General features: G+C 47.3%; 1 protein-coding gene across 3 annotated transcripts in view; it reads left to right on the forward strand.

Annotated features, from left to right (window-relative positions):
• ERI3 (ERI1 exoribonuclease family member 3) overlaps positions 1–15,991 on the forward strand; it is a 138,003-nt gene that overhangs the window by 23,343 nt on the left and 98,669 nt on the right. For all 3 annotated transcript variants that reach the window (XM_082052442.1, XM_082052443.1, XM_082052444.1), the window contains exons 3-5: positions 1,249–1,365; positions 8,427–8,486; positions 10,586–10,677. In XM_082052442.1, the coding sequence (XP_081908568.1) occupies positions 1,249–1,365; positions 8,427–8,486; positions 10,586–10,677 (269 nt within the window). The remainder of the gene's footprint in view (positions 1–1,248; positions 1,366–8,426; positions 8,487–10,585; positions 10,678–15,991) is intronic.

Below are 15,991 nucleotides of genomic sequence, written 5' to 3' on the forward strand. Positions count from 1 at the left end.
TTTTACTCACAGGAGTTGGATTTTTTTATTTTTTTATTATTTCTTATTTGTCTCTTCCAGATGTTTTCAGGCAGTTTTTTTTTTTTTTTTGGTTGTTGTTAAACTAATTCCATTCATGTTTTAAAAATTTATGAAAGCGCTAATAAAAATGTCAAAGTGGTAAAAATGTTAGCTTTTGCTCTGCTTTGATTAAATTTTGCAAACTGTTTTTGAATATTAAAAAGCAATATTTTTTTTATTCTCTCTCCCTCTCTCTGTTTCTCTCCAGAAGTGATTTGAGAGGCTTGTTGCATGGATATCACTCAGCGGGCTCATTTGCACTCCAGAACCTTGGTGCCATGCATCTCTATTAAATAACATAGACAAATTATTCTTTAAAGACACCAAACAAATTGTCACTTCTCCTCTTACATTAAACTGGAAGGAGGGGAGAAGGAGGGGGGTGAACACAAAGGATTTTATCGCTTTTATTCAGTGGTCGTCTTTTTTAATTTCATGTATATTTTTTAATAATTGAGAAATCCATCGCAACTGGATTTGTTTAAACTTTTTATTAACAGGTCCATGTAAATTTTTGATTGCTGATTATTCAAATAATTGAACATTCTTCTGACGAAGGAACATTTTTATTTCCCTATCAGCATAAATTGGCTACAAAGAGGAAAATTAAGCAGGGCTTTCTCCGGTGCCACGTCCCATAAGGATGGATTGAGGAGGCTCTGGAGGAGAGCCGTGCTCCTCAGCTTCTCCTGGGAAGCAGGTGCTCCATGTAGTAGCTCCTGTGGTGTGTCTGGTGTTGTCCTCCAAAAGGACAGCAAGCTGGAGAGCATGGGACTGGTTTGGGGGAGGGCACAGCCCCTGGGATGTCCCTGCTAAAACAGACGTGAGCCCGTTGCAAGGGTGTCTTTGTGTTCCCTGGGTGGTGTTGGCACATGGTGGTGCCAGATCACCCTCCTTAGGCTGGGCTTGGGCAGCCAGGTGTGTGGTTGCGGCGCTGAGCACAGGGATGTCCCTGCAACCCATCCCAACTGCGGTGAGCATCCGTGCCATCCTCCTCGGTGCCATTGGATGTGCTCTGTGCTCCGACACCGCTTTCTCCCTCCTAGTGCAGAGCTTCACGTCAGACTTGGTTTTGTTTGGGACTGTCAGGCTGCTCTTTTTACAGCCAGCTTGCTAGGCGGGATCGTTTCCAGCTTCATTTTTTGTTTGTTTCAAATGAACAGCTGCTTTTCTTTTTGCCCTATTCAGGAAATCATCGAATTCCCTATCCTGAAGCTGAATGGCAGGACGATGGAGATCGAATCCACCTTTCACATGTATGTTCAGCCTGTGGTGCATCCCCAGCTTACGCCCTTCTGTACAGAGGTAAAGTGCAAAGGTTCCCTGGTGCTCCAAGAGTCTCCTTGGGAAGCAGTTTCCATTGCACCAGGGGTCGGGTTCACCTCTTCACAGTGCGGCTGCAAGGCAGCATGGCATGCCAGGGGAGTCATTTTTTGTCATTGCAGTAGCATTTGAAGACTTCAGTTTAGATTCATAAATATCTATGATCTGCTAACTACGATCAGTTGCATTTGCAAGTAACCAATGTCTTCCTGGGTGACCACAAAATAAAAACACTTACGTTAGCTGATGCTCAAAATCCTGTAGCCTCTGTATGATTTTGCCATGGTGCTCTTTGGTGGGGAAGGTCAGAGAGACCGCGGTCCAAAGGAAAAAGTGTTATACTGCTGCATGGTTCAGAGGCTCTAAATGACTCGCCCATTGGGGTTTGATGGGTCCTTCAGAGCGGTGGGGTAACTCACATCTGTATTTTTAAGACTTTCTTTTTGATGTCGTGCTTGTGGGGCACTTGAAATGATTGCTGAGAAGTGGCCTCTTGTTACTTGGTTACTCTGGTTGCCGAGGACAGCTGCTCTCGAGCTGTGCCCGCGTTTCTCCAGCTACAGGTGGGACGATGAAGGTGGTAAATGCAATCCCTGGTAGTTCAAAATAGGGAGGCAGAGGCTGTGGGGGTTTTTTGGTTGTTGTTTTATGTTTATTTGTTGTTTGTTTGCTTGTTTTTAATTCTGTTTTCTTCATTGAACACAAGGTTGGCTGTTTCTGCAAGTGCGTTCTTCCTCCCTGTTGTAGCCATTGAAACAGTTTCTAAGCTACTTTTGCTTTGGGCTTTTTTCCTGTTATTCTACTATTTTAATATTGCCCATCTCAGTGACTGAAGTAACTGGATATGGGGAAACAAGATACCCAAGTCCTTTATTCTGTCCTGGTTTCATCCAGGATCAGCAGCACCATGGTGGATTTTCCCTGACCTCTGTGGCTACAGGTTTGGGTCTTCAAAGTGCTTGTCCCATGGGTACTGATGTGATGAAAAATGACTCCTCTGTGTTAGGTGGAGTCCCCTCCAGGACCAACCAGCCCCTTCTATATTTCCACATTGTAAAAACAAATACTTCATTTTTTTTATTCTCTTGTAACGAAAAACCAGCTGAAGGTATTTTATTTAAACTTCAGGAAAAAAAAAGACTAAGAACAGAAAACATTATTCCCAGGAGAGGGGCTTTGAGAAAGCTATAAATGTGTGAAAACAGAGGGCTGTGATGGAAATGGTTTTGCAATCTTAATACTAGAAGGCTGGACAACTACTTTGGCTGTCCTTATCCCCATGAGACTGACTGGATATATGCTTGTACAAACGTGATAAATCTCACAGCTTGTACCTGATCTTTGCTAACAGCAACATCATCTTCTAGAGTAGAGCCCAAAATGTCCATTTTGCATGTCATCTAAATGCTAGAGAGAAGTAGCCTCACTTATTAACTCCCACCAGAATTCCTTTTTCTGGAAGTTTCTCTGTTGTGTCCTTCCCTCCGCTGCTAAAGGCTGCAGCTCTGGTGTCGCTCCAGAGTTGGTGTGGCCGTCCCAGCTGAACGGAGCCTCCAGTCCGCCACAGCCTGAGGACATCGAGAGCTTCTCTGGACACCAACCTTGTGACAGAGACATCCAGCCCATCTAATGCGCCACACTGCTGGTTTCTCTGTCTTCTCTTGCTCTCGGGAGCCTGGAGCAGCTGTTTGTGTCACTGCAGGTCCATGTCTTGTGCCTGGAGCCCTGCAGCAAGCGAGGCCGTGTGTGTGTGCTGGACGTGCATTTACAGGAGTCCCCAGGACAGGCGTGGGTGTCCCGGCTGCAGGGTTGTGCTGCAGATTCTGCTGCTGACTCCGGTCTGGTGTCTTGTGGCCAGAGTTGGATAAAAATGGGCAGTGCTGAGGCCAGCAGGCAAAATGGTCGCAGAAGCCCCACCAGTATGTATTGGTGGCACAGAATGGTCCAACTCACCAGGTTTGGCAAGTTCTCTGTAATTAACAGTGTGGAGTAGGGAGCTGGTTTTACTTGTAGCCTGGAAGCCCTGGGCAGCCCCCACTGTAGCTGTGCTGCTGGGTGCACAGTGTGTCTCACGGCTCAGGGGTCCCCCTGCGTGTTGCTGGGGCTGCTGTGAGGTATCACAGTATCACAGTATGTTTGGGATTGGAAGGGACCTCAAAAGCTCATCCAGTCCAATCCCCCTGATGGAGCAGGAACGTCTGGGTGAGGTCGCACAGGAACATGTCCAGGTGGGTTTGAATGTCTCCAGAGAAGGAGACTCCACAACCTGAGGTTGTGAGGTCAAGGGCACGCGATTGTGCTGGAGGGGTAATGGCTTGTACCTGGCCTCTGTATTTGGGGCTTTGAAACCCAGCCCTAAGAGCCACAGGTGAGCTGGTTATACTGAGTACCTTACTAAACAGTTGCAAAAATATCCTTTCCTATTTGCAGCCATTTTTTTGCAGAGGTTGTAGTGGCTGCGTAGAGACCTGTGGGGTCAGTGGCTCCTTCTGGGCCGGCGTGGGGGTCAGCCCCACGCTGCTGGTGCAGGTTCCCCCGAGACCCCACAAACACAGCCTGGGCACGCTGTGTGTCCACAGCCTGCACAGCTCCACCGTTTGCCATTGACTTTCAGCTGACTTATGTTTTCAGAAAAATACCCATTTTGCTAAATGCCAGTAAAGGGCTTTCTCTAGGCAGCTCTGCTTACCAAGGGTGAGATTTATTGGCCTCTTTGTCTACAAAGAAAGACCAGGCCTGATTATCAGATTGTACACCAGAGACAAGTGCTTAGGTAATCAGCACGCTGTCTTGGAGTAGAAATACGATGGTTTCCCAGATAAACTCTGTAGGAAAGGCAGTGGTGTTGACATTACACAGGACCTGGCTGCTGTGCTGTTGCTTTTCCGTTTCCCCTCCACTTGCTGCCTTTGCTGGGAAGCAATAGGACTGCTTGGTACAGACTGTGTGTGAGAGGATTATTGGGGTCTCTCGCATCCCCCTTTCTTCTTGAAGAAGACAACGCGACACGGGAAGAGTGTCTGCAAAGGAGAGCTCATGGTCACTCTCAAGGCATCCCTTGGCTTTTGGTGTGTCTGTGCCCTCCCCTGGCTACAGGAGGTCCCTCCAACTCCCCACCCCAGTGGCCAGGAGCGTCTTTAACCTCATCCGGTTCCCTTTCTCTTGACCTGCTTCTGTAAGACAGCAGGTCGTAGGGTTGGTTACGATGAGGGCTGCGCTGAAGTTTTAGACAGAGAAGGTAGAAAGTGCTCACAAGTGGTTAAAAGCAGTCGTTAGGTATATAAAGCTCATCACACCCTTTTGGAAGATGTGAGTAGTTTATCTGATGCCCAAGCAAGTTCATGCCAGGAGCCTGAGTGAAGGTTCCCGTTATGCAGAAGGTGCTTATACAGGCTTTTTCATGGTACTTTGCTCTATTTTTATTATTAATTTTTATTGATTTTTTCTTTACCCTGAAGGAACAGACAATAAAAATACAGAAAGATAAATGCCTTATAGCTTGTTTATGTTCCCAAGTACCATGTGTTTCTTGGGATCGCCAGTGAAACTTTACAATTGTGCAGTTTTATGTTTTTATACTTTTATCAAAGCTGCAAGACCAGATGATGCTGCAGACACCCAATGCGCTAGGTTGGGTGTTACAGATGGATGTAACTGATAACAGAAAGGGTGAGAGAGTAGAAATCCAGTCCAGTTTGAGCTCTCTCTGACCTACATTGAAATATACTCATGAAGCAGGTATATCCCTTCATATTTTTGTGTGTGATTTCTGCAGCTTGAATCTTGTGCACATGTGTGCTTGGCCATGTGTTCATCTGTGGGTAAGTTGGTAATTTTGCTTCACCTGCCAGGGAAGGAGGGAATGATTCTTGGGCAATATCAAGCAGTGATTCTTTGGGACCTCTGTGTCCACCTTCCTGTCCCTCCCTCCTCCTGATGGGAATTGTCCGGATGAGACCGTTTGATCCTGTCCTCCCATGGCCACCAGGATGCTCAGAGGGATGGAACACCTCTCCTGTGAGGACAGGCTGAGATTGGGGTTGTTCAGCCTGGAGAACTGAAGGCTCTGGGGAGACCTTATCACAGCCTTTCAAAACCTAAAGGGAGCCTATAAGAATTTTCAGCGAGGCCTGTTGCAACAGAATGAGGGATAATGGTTTTAAACTAAAAGAGGTGAGATTCAGACTAAATATAAGGAAGAATTTTTTTGTAATGAGGGTGGTGAAACACTGGCCCAGGTTGGCCAGAGAGGTGGTAGATGTCCCATCCCTGGAGACATCCCAGACCAGGCTGGACGGGGCTCTGAGCAACCTGAGCTGGTGAAGATGTCCCTGCTCATGGCAGAGGGTTGGACTGGATGAGCTTTGGAGGTCCCTTCCAACCCAAACTATTCTATGATTCTATGATCCTTTCCATCTGCCAGCCACGTCCAGAGGTTTGATTTGAGCTGCCCCCTGAGAGGCAGAGCCAGCACTTTGCGGTAGGTGAGCTGTCCACCTCTGCCAGGTGAATGCGTGGAGAGAAGGATGGCAAGAAAAGCAAAAAAAACAGGCCTGTGAGCTTTAAAAATGGCTCTAAAGAGCTGTGTGTTAATCTCTCAAATCTGTTTGCCTGTCAGAGTATGGGAAGTCTGTAGGTAGCAGCTGTTACCCAATTAAAATACAGATTAATATAAAAACAGTTTCTGGAATATAAAAGAGTGTCTGTGTTCCTCCACTTCCTTAAAATTCCACCTCATAATAGCTTGATGAACTTAAGAAACCCACCTAGAGGAACTCTGCATTCTTAAAATTAAAATACTTTCCCTAAAAGGTATGTATTACCATTCCATGGAAGTCACCATGAGAAAATAATCTTTCCACTTACAGCTTATTCAGTGAGTCAGGTATTTGGTATTCATTAAATGTAATTACAGTTTAATTGGAGTTTAATCTCTTTTTTTCCCCCTTCCTCTGTGTTCAGTGCTATAAGCCAAGCAGCCAAAGAAACAGAGAGGTGGAAACCATTGAGCTTCTTTCAGTTGCCACACATTTAATAAATTGGTGGGAGGGCTTATGTTTTATGAGCAGGCTGAGTTACTCTTGCTTGGTGGGGGGGCTGCCAGCACCTCTCAGCCGGACACTTGTCACGGTCCATTCGGCGATGGACTCGTGATGGTTCTTTTACCTTGATCTCAGAGCGCAAAATTAAGGCGACCAAAATGCCAAGGGGTTATAATTCAACCAAGCAGTGTTACTTTATTTGCCCGTAAAGCTGCACGCGATAGAGAGAGTAAGAAAAAGAAAGGGGAAAGAAATGGGGAAAAGTAAAGGTAAAGATGAGAAATGAGGTTGCATTTATCACCGGTCCAGTTCCAGAAGCTCCCTCCGGTCTCTGGGTCCCGTGGAGTCCTGCTGGTGCTCCGTCATGGTTCAGGAGCCTCTGGTGGGAAGATCTTCAACGGTGTCCATTCTGGTCTCATCTTTTATGCTTCTTCACCCCCCCCTTGCTCCCATTGTTTTAGGCCAGTCTCCGCCTTGATTTTGCAACCCAGGCTCATACTGCGCAGGCTCCAAAGATTCACGCTTTCTTTTGCCAACGCTTACGTGTCCAGCATTCAGGGGTCTTTCTCTGGTCCATTGGGTGACCTCAGGACCCTTGGCGAGCTTCTGGGCATGCTCCTTTTCGTTGGCCATTGTTTGGGGGAGCAGGTGAGGGACACGTGTAGCTGAGACTGCAGGTGAGAACACATCTTCTGGATGGCAGCTATTGTTCCTGGTCAAAGAGACCCCCATAACAACAGCCTTCAGGAGGTGGGGGCTGGTTTTAGCTGAAGCAGCAGGCAAAGTCCACAGAGCAGCCACTGTTAGCAGTAGCCCCCCATATCAGAGAAAACAGTACAACACAATGCTTCTCCTCGGGCCTCTCTCCAAATCATTGTCCACACGTTCTTTCTGTCAGAGCCTCAGTTCTCTAAGTTCTTGATGGCGATCTTCAGGCAAATACTGCTCCATCTTCGGACCGACTTGCACAACACTGTGGCTTCTGGGGGCCTGGGTGCCTGTGCAGGGAGCAGGACTTGCTCCTGGGCTGTGTTTGACCTTTGTTTTATGAAAACGTGTGAGATGGGTGGCTTCAGGGGAGTGCCATACGAAGTGAAATCCTGCAGCGTGCACTTGTTTTAATAATGATTTTTTTAATTACTTGGGTGCGTTGATGGCAAGCGGCTGACCTCCAATATTCAATATGTTAAAAGACAGTTTTGTCAGTTGGAAGGCAGACAGAAAAATTATCTATTTTCCATGTGCCTCGAGCCATCCTGGGCAGACACAGGCAGAGGCCCATGAGACCGCGTCTTTTTATGTGTGTCTAGCTTTGAACACGCCAGCAGTCAGTACAGTCAGTAGGACTATCTGTTGGCAGGACCTGTTCCTAAAGAACCTTCTGAAAAACAGAGTAGACCAGGGTGCTGGAAGAAAGTGGTTTTCTTCAGATTTCATTCAGGTGTTTCAAATACAATTTCAAAATGCAGATGGATGCTGCGGTGGGCTATGGGAAAACATGCATGTGGAGGGTGGCTGGCTCCGCTCTGAATCTCACTTACCCATAGTGGTCTGTTCTCTTCATGTAGCACTGTGCAGTTTTGATGTCACCTCAATAGCAGGGAAACAACCAGAAACCCCAGTAGTTACCGCTGCCTGTGTAAGTCATGGCAACACCAAAACTGGTGAAGTGCATGCTGAGCAAGGGCAGCATTTTGGGCATCGTGCCAGCACATGAAGCAGAGGGCACCACCGCTCCCCAAGTGGATCCTTCTCTGCTGAGAGTTTGCTGTTTTATGGTGGGGGTAGGAGTCCCCCTGCGTTTCTGTGTTGGGGATGAAGCTGTGCCCTTGCCCATGGGGAGCTGCCAGGGTCGCTCTGCTGTGGCTGGTTCCTCAGCAATGTCCGTGTGGGTCACAGAAGCATGTTTTGGTCACAGCGAGATGGACAGAAGAGGAGACCTCTCTAATGATCTTTTGAATGCTGCTCTGACGCCTGCTTTCTGTTTGTCTCTCGTTTCAGCTGACTGGGATTATTCAAGGCATGGTGGATGGGCAGCCGAGCCTCCAGCAAGTGCTTGAGGTAAGCAGAGTAACCTTTAGTTCCCGAACTCTGACCTCTGATCCTGTTGTCACCTCTTCATCTCTTTCCTTGCGCCCTCCCCTTGCTGAGAATCGAACCGCGTAATTTGACTATGATTACAGCTTCATTAGAATAACATTTGCTGTCACGTTGGTGACACGCTGCCGCGAGTATTGAACCATTGATCTGTCATCTCCAGCTGTTCATGTCAAGGGTGCTGACAAGATATCCAAACTCCTGCCAGTAGATAGGAGAAGAGGCGATTCTTGCTTGAACCAGTTTTAAAGCACCAAGACATTGCTCGAGACCACTGCTGCAGGAGCTTCTGCCGTCGTTTTCTTTCCCCTCCCTCAGCACTTTATTAAATTAATTTTTTCTACCTATTTAAATGCTCAATAATACATGTAGTATAGAAAGAAAATGCCTCTAAAATCTAATCTGGAGGATGTGCAAATGCAGATTTAGCCCTAATAATGCCATCTGCTTAATGCTGAATTCCTACAGCATTTAGGGCTTAATTAGCTTGGAAGTATTTCTCCATCAATAGCTTTTGTTGGTAGTCAAATAGTGAAGGAAACCTCCTCAAGCAGAGCCTGCTCAGGCTGCAGGTTGGTGTTCGATGCATTGCCTCTGTCAGGATTTCCACTGCTGTGTTACCTAATTGTTCCTAATCAGAATAATTGCAACAATTGCTTATCTGAGGAAATCAAATTAGAGGCTTTAAAATCCTCCGTGGAGACAGCATTTCATGGGCGCATCAGGGCGTTTAGAAAGGTTATAGCACTGCTGTCCCTCGCTCGGGCAGCCCCACGCGGGGCTGGCTGGGGGCTCCGGGGAGGCCGAGGGGCTGGGTGCTGCCTGGGGGGAGTTTTACTCCAGAGGGCTGTTGGACAATCGGTTGCGGAAAGAAGCACCATCCTCTGCCAGAGAGGCTGTGGCAGTGACACGAGGCTGAAGACAGTGCTCTGGGAAGGTGACATCTTGCATCCGTGCAAACCCCCAACTCTCCGAGCGCGTAACAGCCTGTGTCTGCTTCCCCAGGAGGGAGAACCCGCCTTGCCTGGGTGGGTGAACATGCATTACTGCAGGAGTTTTACAGAAAATGGTTCATTCTGTTTCTGTGGGAGCTTCTTAGAGTGTGGAAACATTTCTGTAGACTTTTTTTTAATCTGGACTGAGAAGGCGTTCATACAGCAGCATGTTTCCAGGTTAAAATGAGATTCAGGTCAGTCAGCGTGCTAGTGTATTCAGGAACTGAAGGTGTGGAGCAAGGTAAAAGAGGAGGGATTTTTCTTACTGAGGGACTGGAAATGTTGCTAGTAAGGCTGCATAATAGCAGCTGATTGCCTGTCATCTGCCACCAGAAGATTTTAGGCATGTCCTTTGCTGGTTCTAACTGGAACAAATGTCTACGCAAGGGTTTTAGTCTAGGTTGGTTCCTTCTGGTTAATCCCTGAGGTGGATGTGCATCCTTCAGGTTAACATGTCCCATTTCTGAACTGGATGCAGAACATCTGTCCGTTTGGGAAGTTGATCAGGAACAGTGGATTCGCTTAAATCCACACTGTACCCTGAACAAGCACCTTCTCAGAGCTATAAGGAGCAAAGAGACCCAGCCTAGAGAGGAAGGGGACACGCGGCTTTGGTTGTTACTGCTGCACAGTGCCTGTGTGTGCCCAGCCCTTCCATTTCTCCCACATTCCATGGAGCTGTGTGAACTGGAGCATGTGAGGAAAGTTACACTCACTGTGAGTCCATTTGGTACAGGGAAAGGAAAAGCGGAGGAGGAATGCCAGGTAACGGTGCAGTTGTATGGTCCTGGTAACGCTGCACAACTTCCATCCCTCCGCGAACAGAGCTGCTGCGGTGTCTGATAACATCATCTCTGCTCTGGTTGCCTGATGTCTCCTATCAGAAATCTTCAAAGGTCCAAACGTGCTGTTGTTGAGATGGCAAGCAAAGAGAGAAGAGAGAGAGGGAGAGGATGGATAAGATCACAATTTTCTTCTCTCTTGATTGCAAGCAGCTTATCTGAGTTTAACTGTTGTGGCTCGGCCTGTCTCTGTAAAGCTCATCCCCTTTTCTTGCCTTCCTTTCAGAGGGTTGACGAGTGGATGGCGAAGGAAGGCCTCTTAGATCCCAGCGTCAAGTCGATTTTTGTGACCTGCGGAGACTGGGATTTGAAAGTGATGTGAGTATGGAAGGGGAGGGAGATTTTTCTGGGCTTTATTGCTCCATGCTTGCCTGTAGTGTGTATGTCTTTGTCCTTACAAGTCTCTGACTGTCCCTAGTCTTTGTTTCTTAGGGAAATCGTTTGCTGTGCATAATCGAGAGTGGAGGGTTGTTTAAGAAGACAGGTAGGTGCTGCGCATAGTACAAGATCTCTGCCTAGGATGTTCCCTGTAGCAAATTAATCCTTTCAGAACCCCAAGAGAGGTTTAAACTGGAGCTTTGTGATGTTTTCCCTTTTATCCGGTATACTTTCCAAAGGGATGGATATTTCTGAGTGCATACATGGAACTTTGTTTCTGTGCACCCGAATCAAGCAACGGTCCTTACCTGACTTTTGCATACAAGGCTTCCTCTCTGTCATCTTGGCAAAGCAACTGGATGTGAATCACAGAGAAGTCGTTGAAAGAGAGTACAAGCCAAGTCTGGCGTGCTTCATCAGTGTTCTTTTCATTAAGGTCGTCTTTATCAGCTGGGTGACTGTATTTGGAGAGTACCAGGTGGGATCTGCAAGTGTCAGTGTGTGGGAGTATTTTGTTATGAAAATAGCTAAACCACCAATGTAGACATGTTATTTAAAAAAACCTGAGTTAAATGTCTAAGAATTAGATTAGTGTAATCTATAAGTTGTTTGCAGATCCGTGTCATATTGTGCTGAGTTTACTTTGATTCCTGTAATACTGCTCCAGCTTTCAGCTTTACCACTGGGTAAAGACTTGTTATTATCACATCGGTAAATCATGGGCTTGACACACGCAACGTTAAACTGACATCCGCAACTCGTTAGTAGTGTTACTTGGTTTTCCATGTGACATTGGTTTCCCCAAGTCGGAATCCTAAATAAACTGCACACAGCCTGCGAGCAGTCAGCACCAGCTATTCCCTGCAGAGTGGTCTTTGTAGAGTGGCAGCTCCTTGCCTCTTCTTGGTGTGATTAGTGAGACACTGAGGAATGAGGACCAAAGCAGAAGCACAAGTGCTAGTGGAGATGAGAAATTTGCCATGCTCCAGACAGGAGTGTAGTATGCGAGCGTTTGAGTCAAAATCTGGGTCTCTGCTGGGGCTATGGCCAGAGCTGGAATGTATTACCAATTCCTGTTTTACTGGTTTAAATTAAGAGTGAGGCTTATTTTTCTTTATATATCATGTTTAAACTTTCATTAGAGATCAGCACAAGGACCGCTGCAGGGGTGTGCTAAACTTCTGTTTCTCATCTGTTCTCTTTTCTCAGTTCTTTACTCCTGTATTGCTGTTCTGAGAGTGCAGCTTACTGCTTCTGGTGATGGTTGTGAGGAGCAGAGTTATCTGTGCGGATAATAGAGTTATCTCTGCAGATCTGTGCAGATAACGAGGTTCCCAGATAATGACATCCTAACCTGGTGTCTGTGTGGAGTGGACAACCTTCTGGATGGTTTTTTGTTTGTTTTTTTTGCTTCAGAGCTCTACAGTGGGCAAATAAAGGTAAAGATGAGCTCCATTTTTGGTGAGCCATAGGGGCTGTGAAGTCAGCTAGCTCAGCAGCAGTTCTGGAGCGGAGATACTCAATTCGCCATTTGCAGTGGTCTCTCGCATGGATTGTGCCTCACTAGTCAGCTGGAAAAGAAGACTCCACTCCTGGCCATGAGGTTGCACTGAGTGGTTCATTTCTCCTTCTTCCTTTTAAAAAATTTTTTTAAACCATTAACTTCAGAATTCAATCTCGAAGCATCTCCAGGGCAAAGCAGAAAATACATGTCGTGTTTCCAGCCACACGGATAGCGGGAGCCCGGCTGCAGCCACTCGGTGAGTAGCGCATCGCGCCGCTCCGTCGCCGGGTGGGTGCAGCAGCGTGTAGCGTCACATCTGATTAGCGCCATGCCAGTGAATGAGGCTTGAGTGAGGACTCCCTGCCAGCTCTGACTTGTCTCATTTCCCATTACTTTTATCCGTCACCACAAATGCCGAGTCTCCCTCCTGAACTAATTAAGTTTGCGTGTGTTTAGACACATTGCCAAATAGGGTTTAGCAAAGCAGAACTGAGCATCTCTTTTTAAAGGCAGAGAGCTGAAACAGGGCTGCTCAGACAGGAAGACAGACCCCCAGAGATGTGGAACATCTAGGAGATATTCCAGGGAATCACCCCGTGCTTCCCTACAAGGCTTGTGGTGTAGCTGGTGAGATCACACACTGGGAATGGGAGGCACTGGGCCACTGTGAAGGGAGGTGGTCCTGCTTGCCCAGGTTTGGAGGAGTGTGCTAGTAGCATCATTGTGCGGTAGAAAAACCCCACTGGGTTCCAGAGGGATTCAGGACAACGAGGTGAGTGCAGTGCTTTTGGGGCAGGTCCATTCCTAACTCTGCTGCTCCTTTTCTCAGCTTCCTCAGTAATGACAGCTGCTTGCAGAGCTGCTCGTGAAGCAAGCTGTGATCCTCTTACCCTGTGTCTCACGTGGTTTGGTGTTCCTGTCCTCTGTAGTCTTTAGCTCAGCTGTTGATGGGAAACCATGCAGCCTTATTTCTGGCTTCGCCAGCATTGGCCTGGGCATTTAGTTTGGCTTCTGTCTGCATGTGCTGTTGAAGAGGTGAGGCATGGTGTCTTCTGGAAAGGCCTGTCTACTGTGGGCATTTCCAGCGGGTTCCACTGGTAATTGCCAGGGCACTGGGAGGCACAGCGGGTGAACAAGCTGGATGGGGGTAGTGGCTGGAACAAAGAGAAGGAATCTACAAGACTGGTGGTGGTGTATGTCTGGACAAGATGAGCAGATAGCCCTGTCAAAGCCAAGACCTACAATGCGTGTAGCACTCCTAGCTCAGAGAAAAGCACCAGGGAGCCAGCAGTTGTCAAGGTACTGCTCTCTGCTGATGGTGTCTAGCATTACCTGAGTCTGCAGGATTCAAGGTGGGAGCTCAGCTGCTAAAGGACCTGTGAAGCCTCTTCTTGGCTCAGGAATCTTCAGGGAACAAGACACTCTGTGGCTGCAGACTTGATTTTGCTTGAACTAGTTTCCTCAGAAGATCTCAGAGCTGTTTGTCTGGCTTCCCTTTGACAACAGGGAGCACAAGTCACGAGGAGCTGGGTACCCAGAAGAGGACACCAAGCATGTGCCAGGGGCGTATGGTTCAGGATGAGTCAAGCTCTTTGGCCATGCCACCAAAGGCTTTGTCGTGGGTGTGGTGCACCATCAGGAGAGTCCCTGTGGAGGGTTTGGTTGCTACCGAAGAGAGACCATTGTGTGAGAGGGCTCAGAAATGGAGCGCTGATTTTCTGCTGGCTGCGCTTGGATCAGCCAGCTTTCAGCATTCGGTGTGTGTGAACCAGGCTGGAGTCGGGGAGACAGCAGCTCTCCTGCCACCCCTCCCCTTCCCTCTTGTTAAGACGCAATTTCTTTAATGAGGAAAACCTCTTGAGTAAGAACATCACCTTTCTGAAGGCTTGTCCTGACAAGGCAGTTCAAGCCGACAACTTCAGCAAATATCAGTCACTCATTACAGAGATTCTTCTCCCCCCGCACCCCCCAGCAACACCCCTCGTTCCCAGACAAGGGAATGAATCACACTCCTGCTCTTGAATACATCATGACAAGTCGTGGTTCTAATGAGAGAGGGCCATTCATTCTGGGTGGAAAGTTCCCTGTGTCGACACAGAAACGTTATTAATTAAAGAGAGCTACCTGAAGCAAAAGATGAAAGGAACACCAGACCTGCCAAGCTAAAATACGAGTGGGGATACAGCCTCGTTAGGCACACGGTCCTCAGGCCGCTGAGTGCTCAGCGGGAGGATTCCTTTAGCCTGTTGCAAGGAGCTTATCCTCCAAGTTTAACAGCTCTGGGGCCGAATTCAGACACCTGGTGTGGTCTGCTTTAGTGCTTGGACCTCGTCTTGCACCTAGGATGGAACTGTCACTGGTGATTAAGCAAATTGCATTGATGCGGCATTGGGTGGTGAGGGGAATGTGCTCTGATGGGCTGCGGGAGCTGCTGACGGCAGGAGGCAGTTGTGGTGGAAAAGAGGGTACTCGGTGTCTGCCAGGGTTGAGCCCCTGTAATGTGAGCTCTTTAGTGTGGTTTATCTCCTCTGAAATGTCAAATTGCCTCCCTCCGTGTGTGAAACCATTTTGCCTGTTCTTAAGCACAATGTGAATTAAGCGTGGCAACCGAAGAAGCATTTTTACTGTGTGTTCGTAGCTACAGAGCTGAGGTACGGTGGGGTTAAGTGATGTGCCTGTGGCCATGCAGGTACAAGCAGAGGCAGGGAAAGGAGCTGAAACCACATGTGCTGCATCTTTTAGACCTACACCTTAATGTCAAGAGCATCAGTTAATCCTTCTCCTTCCAGTTTTGAATCATTCTGCAAATGAATTGAGCATAGTTAAAAATGCATGTAGGCTTTGGTCTGTATACCTCTGGCACATCTGAAGATGCTTGTGCTGCACTTGCTGTGGCTGATCAGAACATGCTAATTTATGTCTTTACAGGAAAATACTGCTCAGAAGTTTTTTATTTTCTCAAATAAGTGTTAAAAGGCAAGTACTCTCTAATATAGTGATAAAACACAGTGAAGCGTCTTGAAATGTTTATAGCCCTTGGTGCTCTTCCTAGGTTGCATATTAGTAAATTCCGAGCAGTAAATGATACCATTGCTTAATTTTATCTTACTGTTTTAATTCTTTCTTTGCAAGTTACGCAGGCTGGGAGGATGCTTGCTTTCTCACACCGTCTCCAAGTGTGGCTATGGGTTGGTCTTTCCTGGAGATTTGGCTTGAGATCAGCCTTGGGTCATAAATGAAGAAGGATTGATGGTGTTAGTGTCCCTTGTGCATGCTGTTCTTTATCACAGGACCGGGAGGGGGTTGGTAGTCTCTGCTTGAATGGAGTGAGTGGGACCTCTTGGGTAGCTGTGGGGAGAGGCGGGAGAAGGCGTCGGGTGGGATGGTTGGGTGGCAGGAGGTAAGTTATGTTCAGAGGGTGGCTTTGAGAATAACAAGAAAGAGCTGGTAATGGAAAGATAACATAGTAATCTGTGTTTTAAAATAACAAACAAACAAACCAAAAAAACCTCAAACAAACCAACAACAAAAAAAAACCCATTCCTTTCCGACTAAGGTCTTTGGATTAGCTTGTTGTTGCTTTGAGTGGGGAGCGTTTTGCTGACCAAGCCTATGGTGTATCTCTTCACGGTTACATTGGCTGAAGGAAGAGGGTGGTGTGAACTACAGCGCAGGGACGGGACTGAGTATCCAGGGTCAGGAACCTTTCAAGTCAGCTTTGCTGATGGAGTTGTTCATGTAATTACATCC

This window comes from Streptopelia decaocto (assembly GCF_964273445.1).
Source record: "Streptopelia decaocto genome assembly, chromosome: 5".
Classification (NCBI taxonomy): domain Eukaryota; kingdom Metazoa; phylum Chordata; class Aves; order Columbiformes; family Columbidae; genus Streptopelia; species Streptopelia decaocto.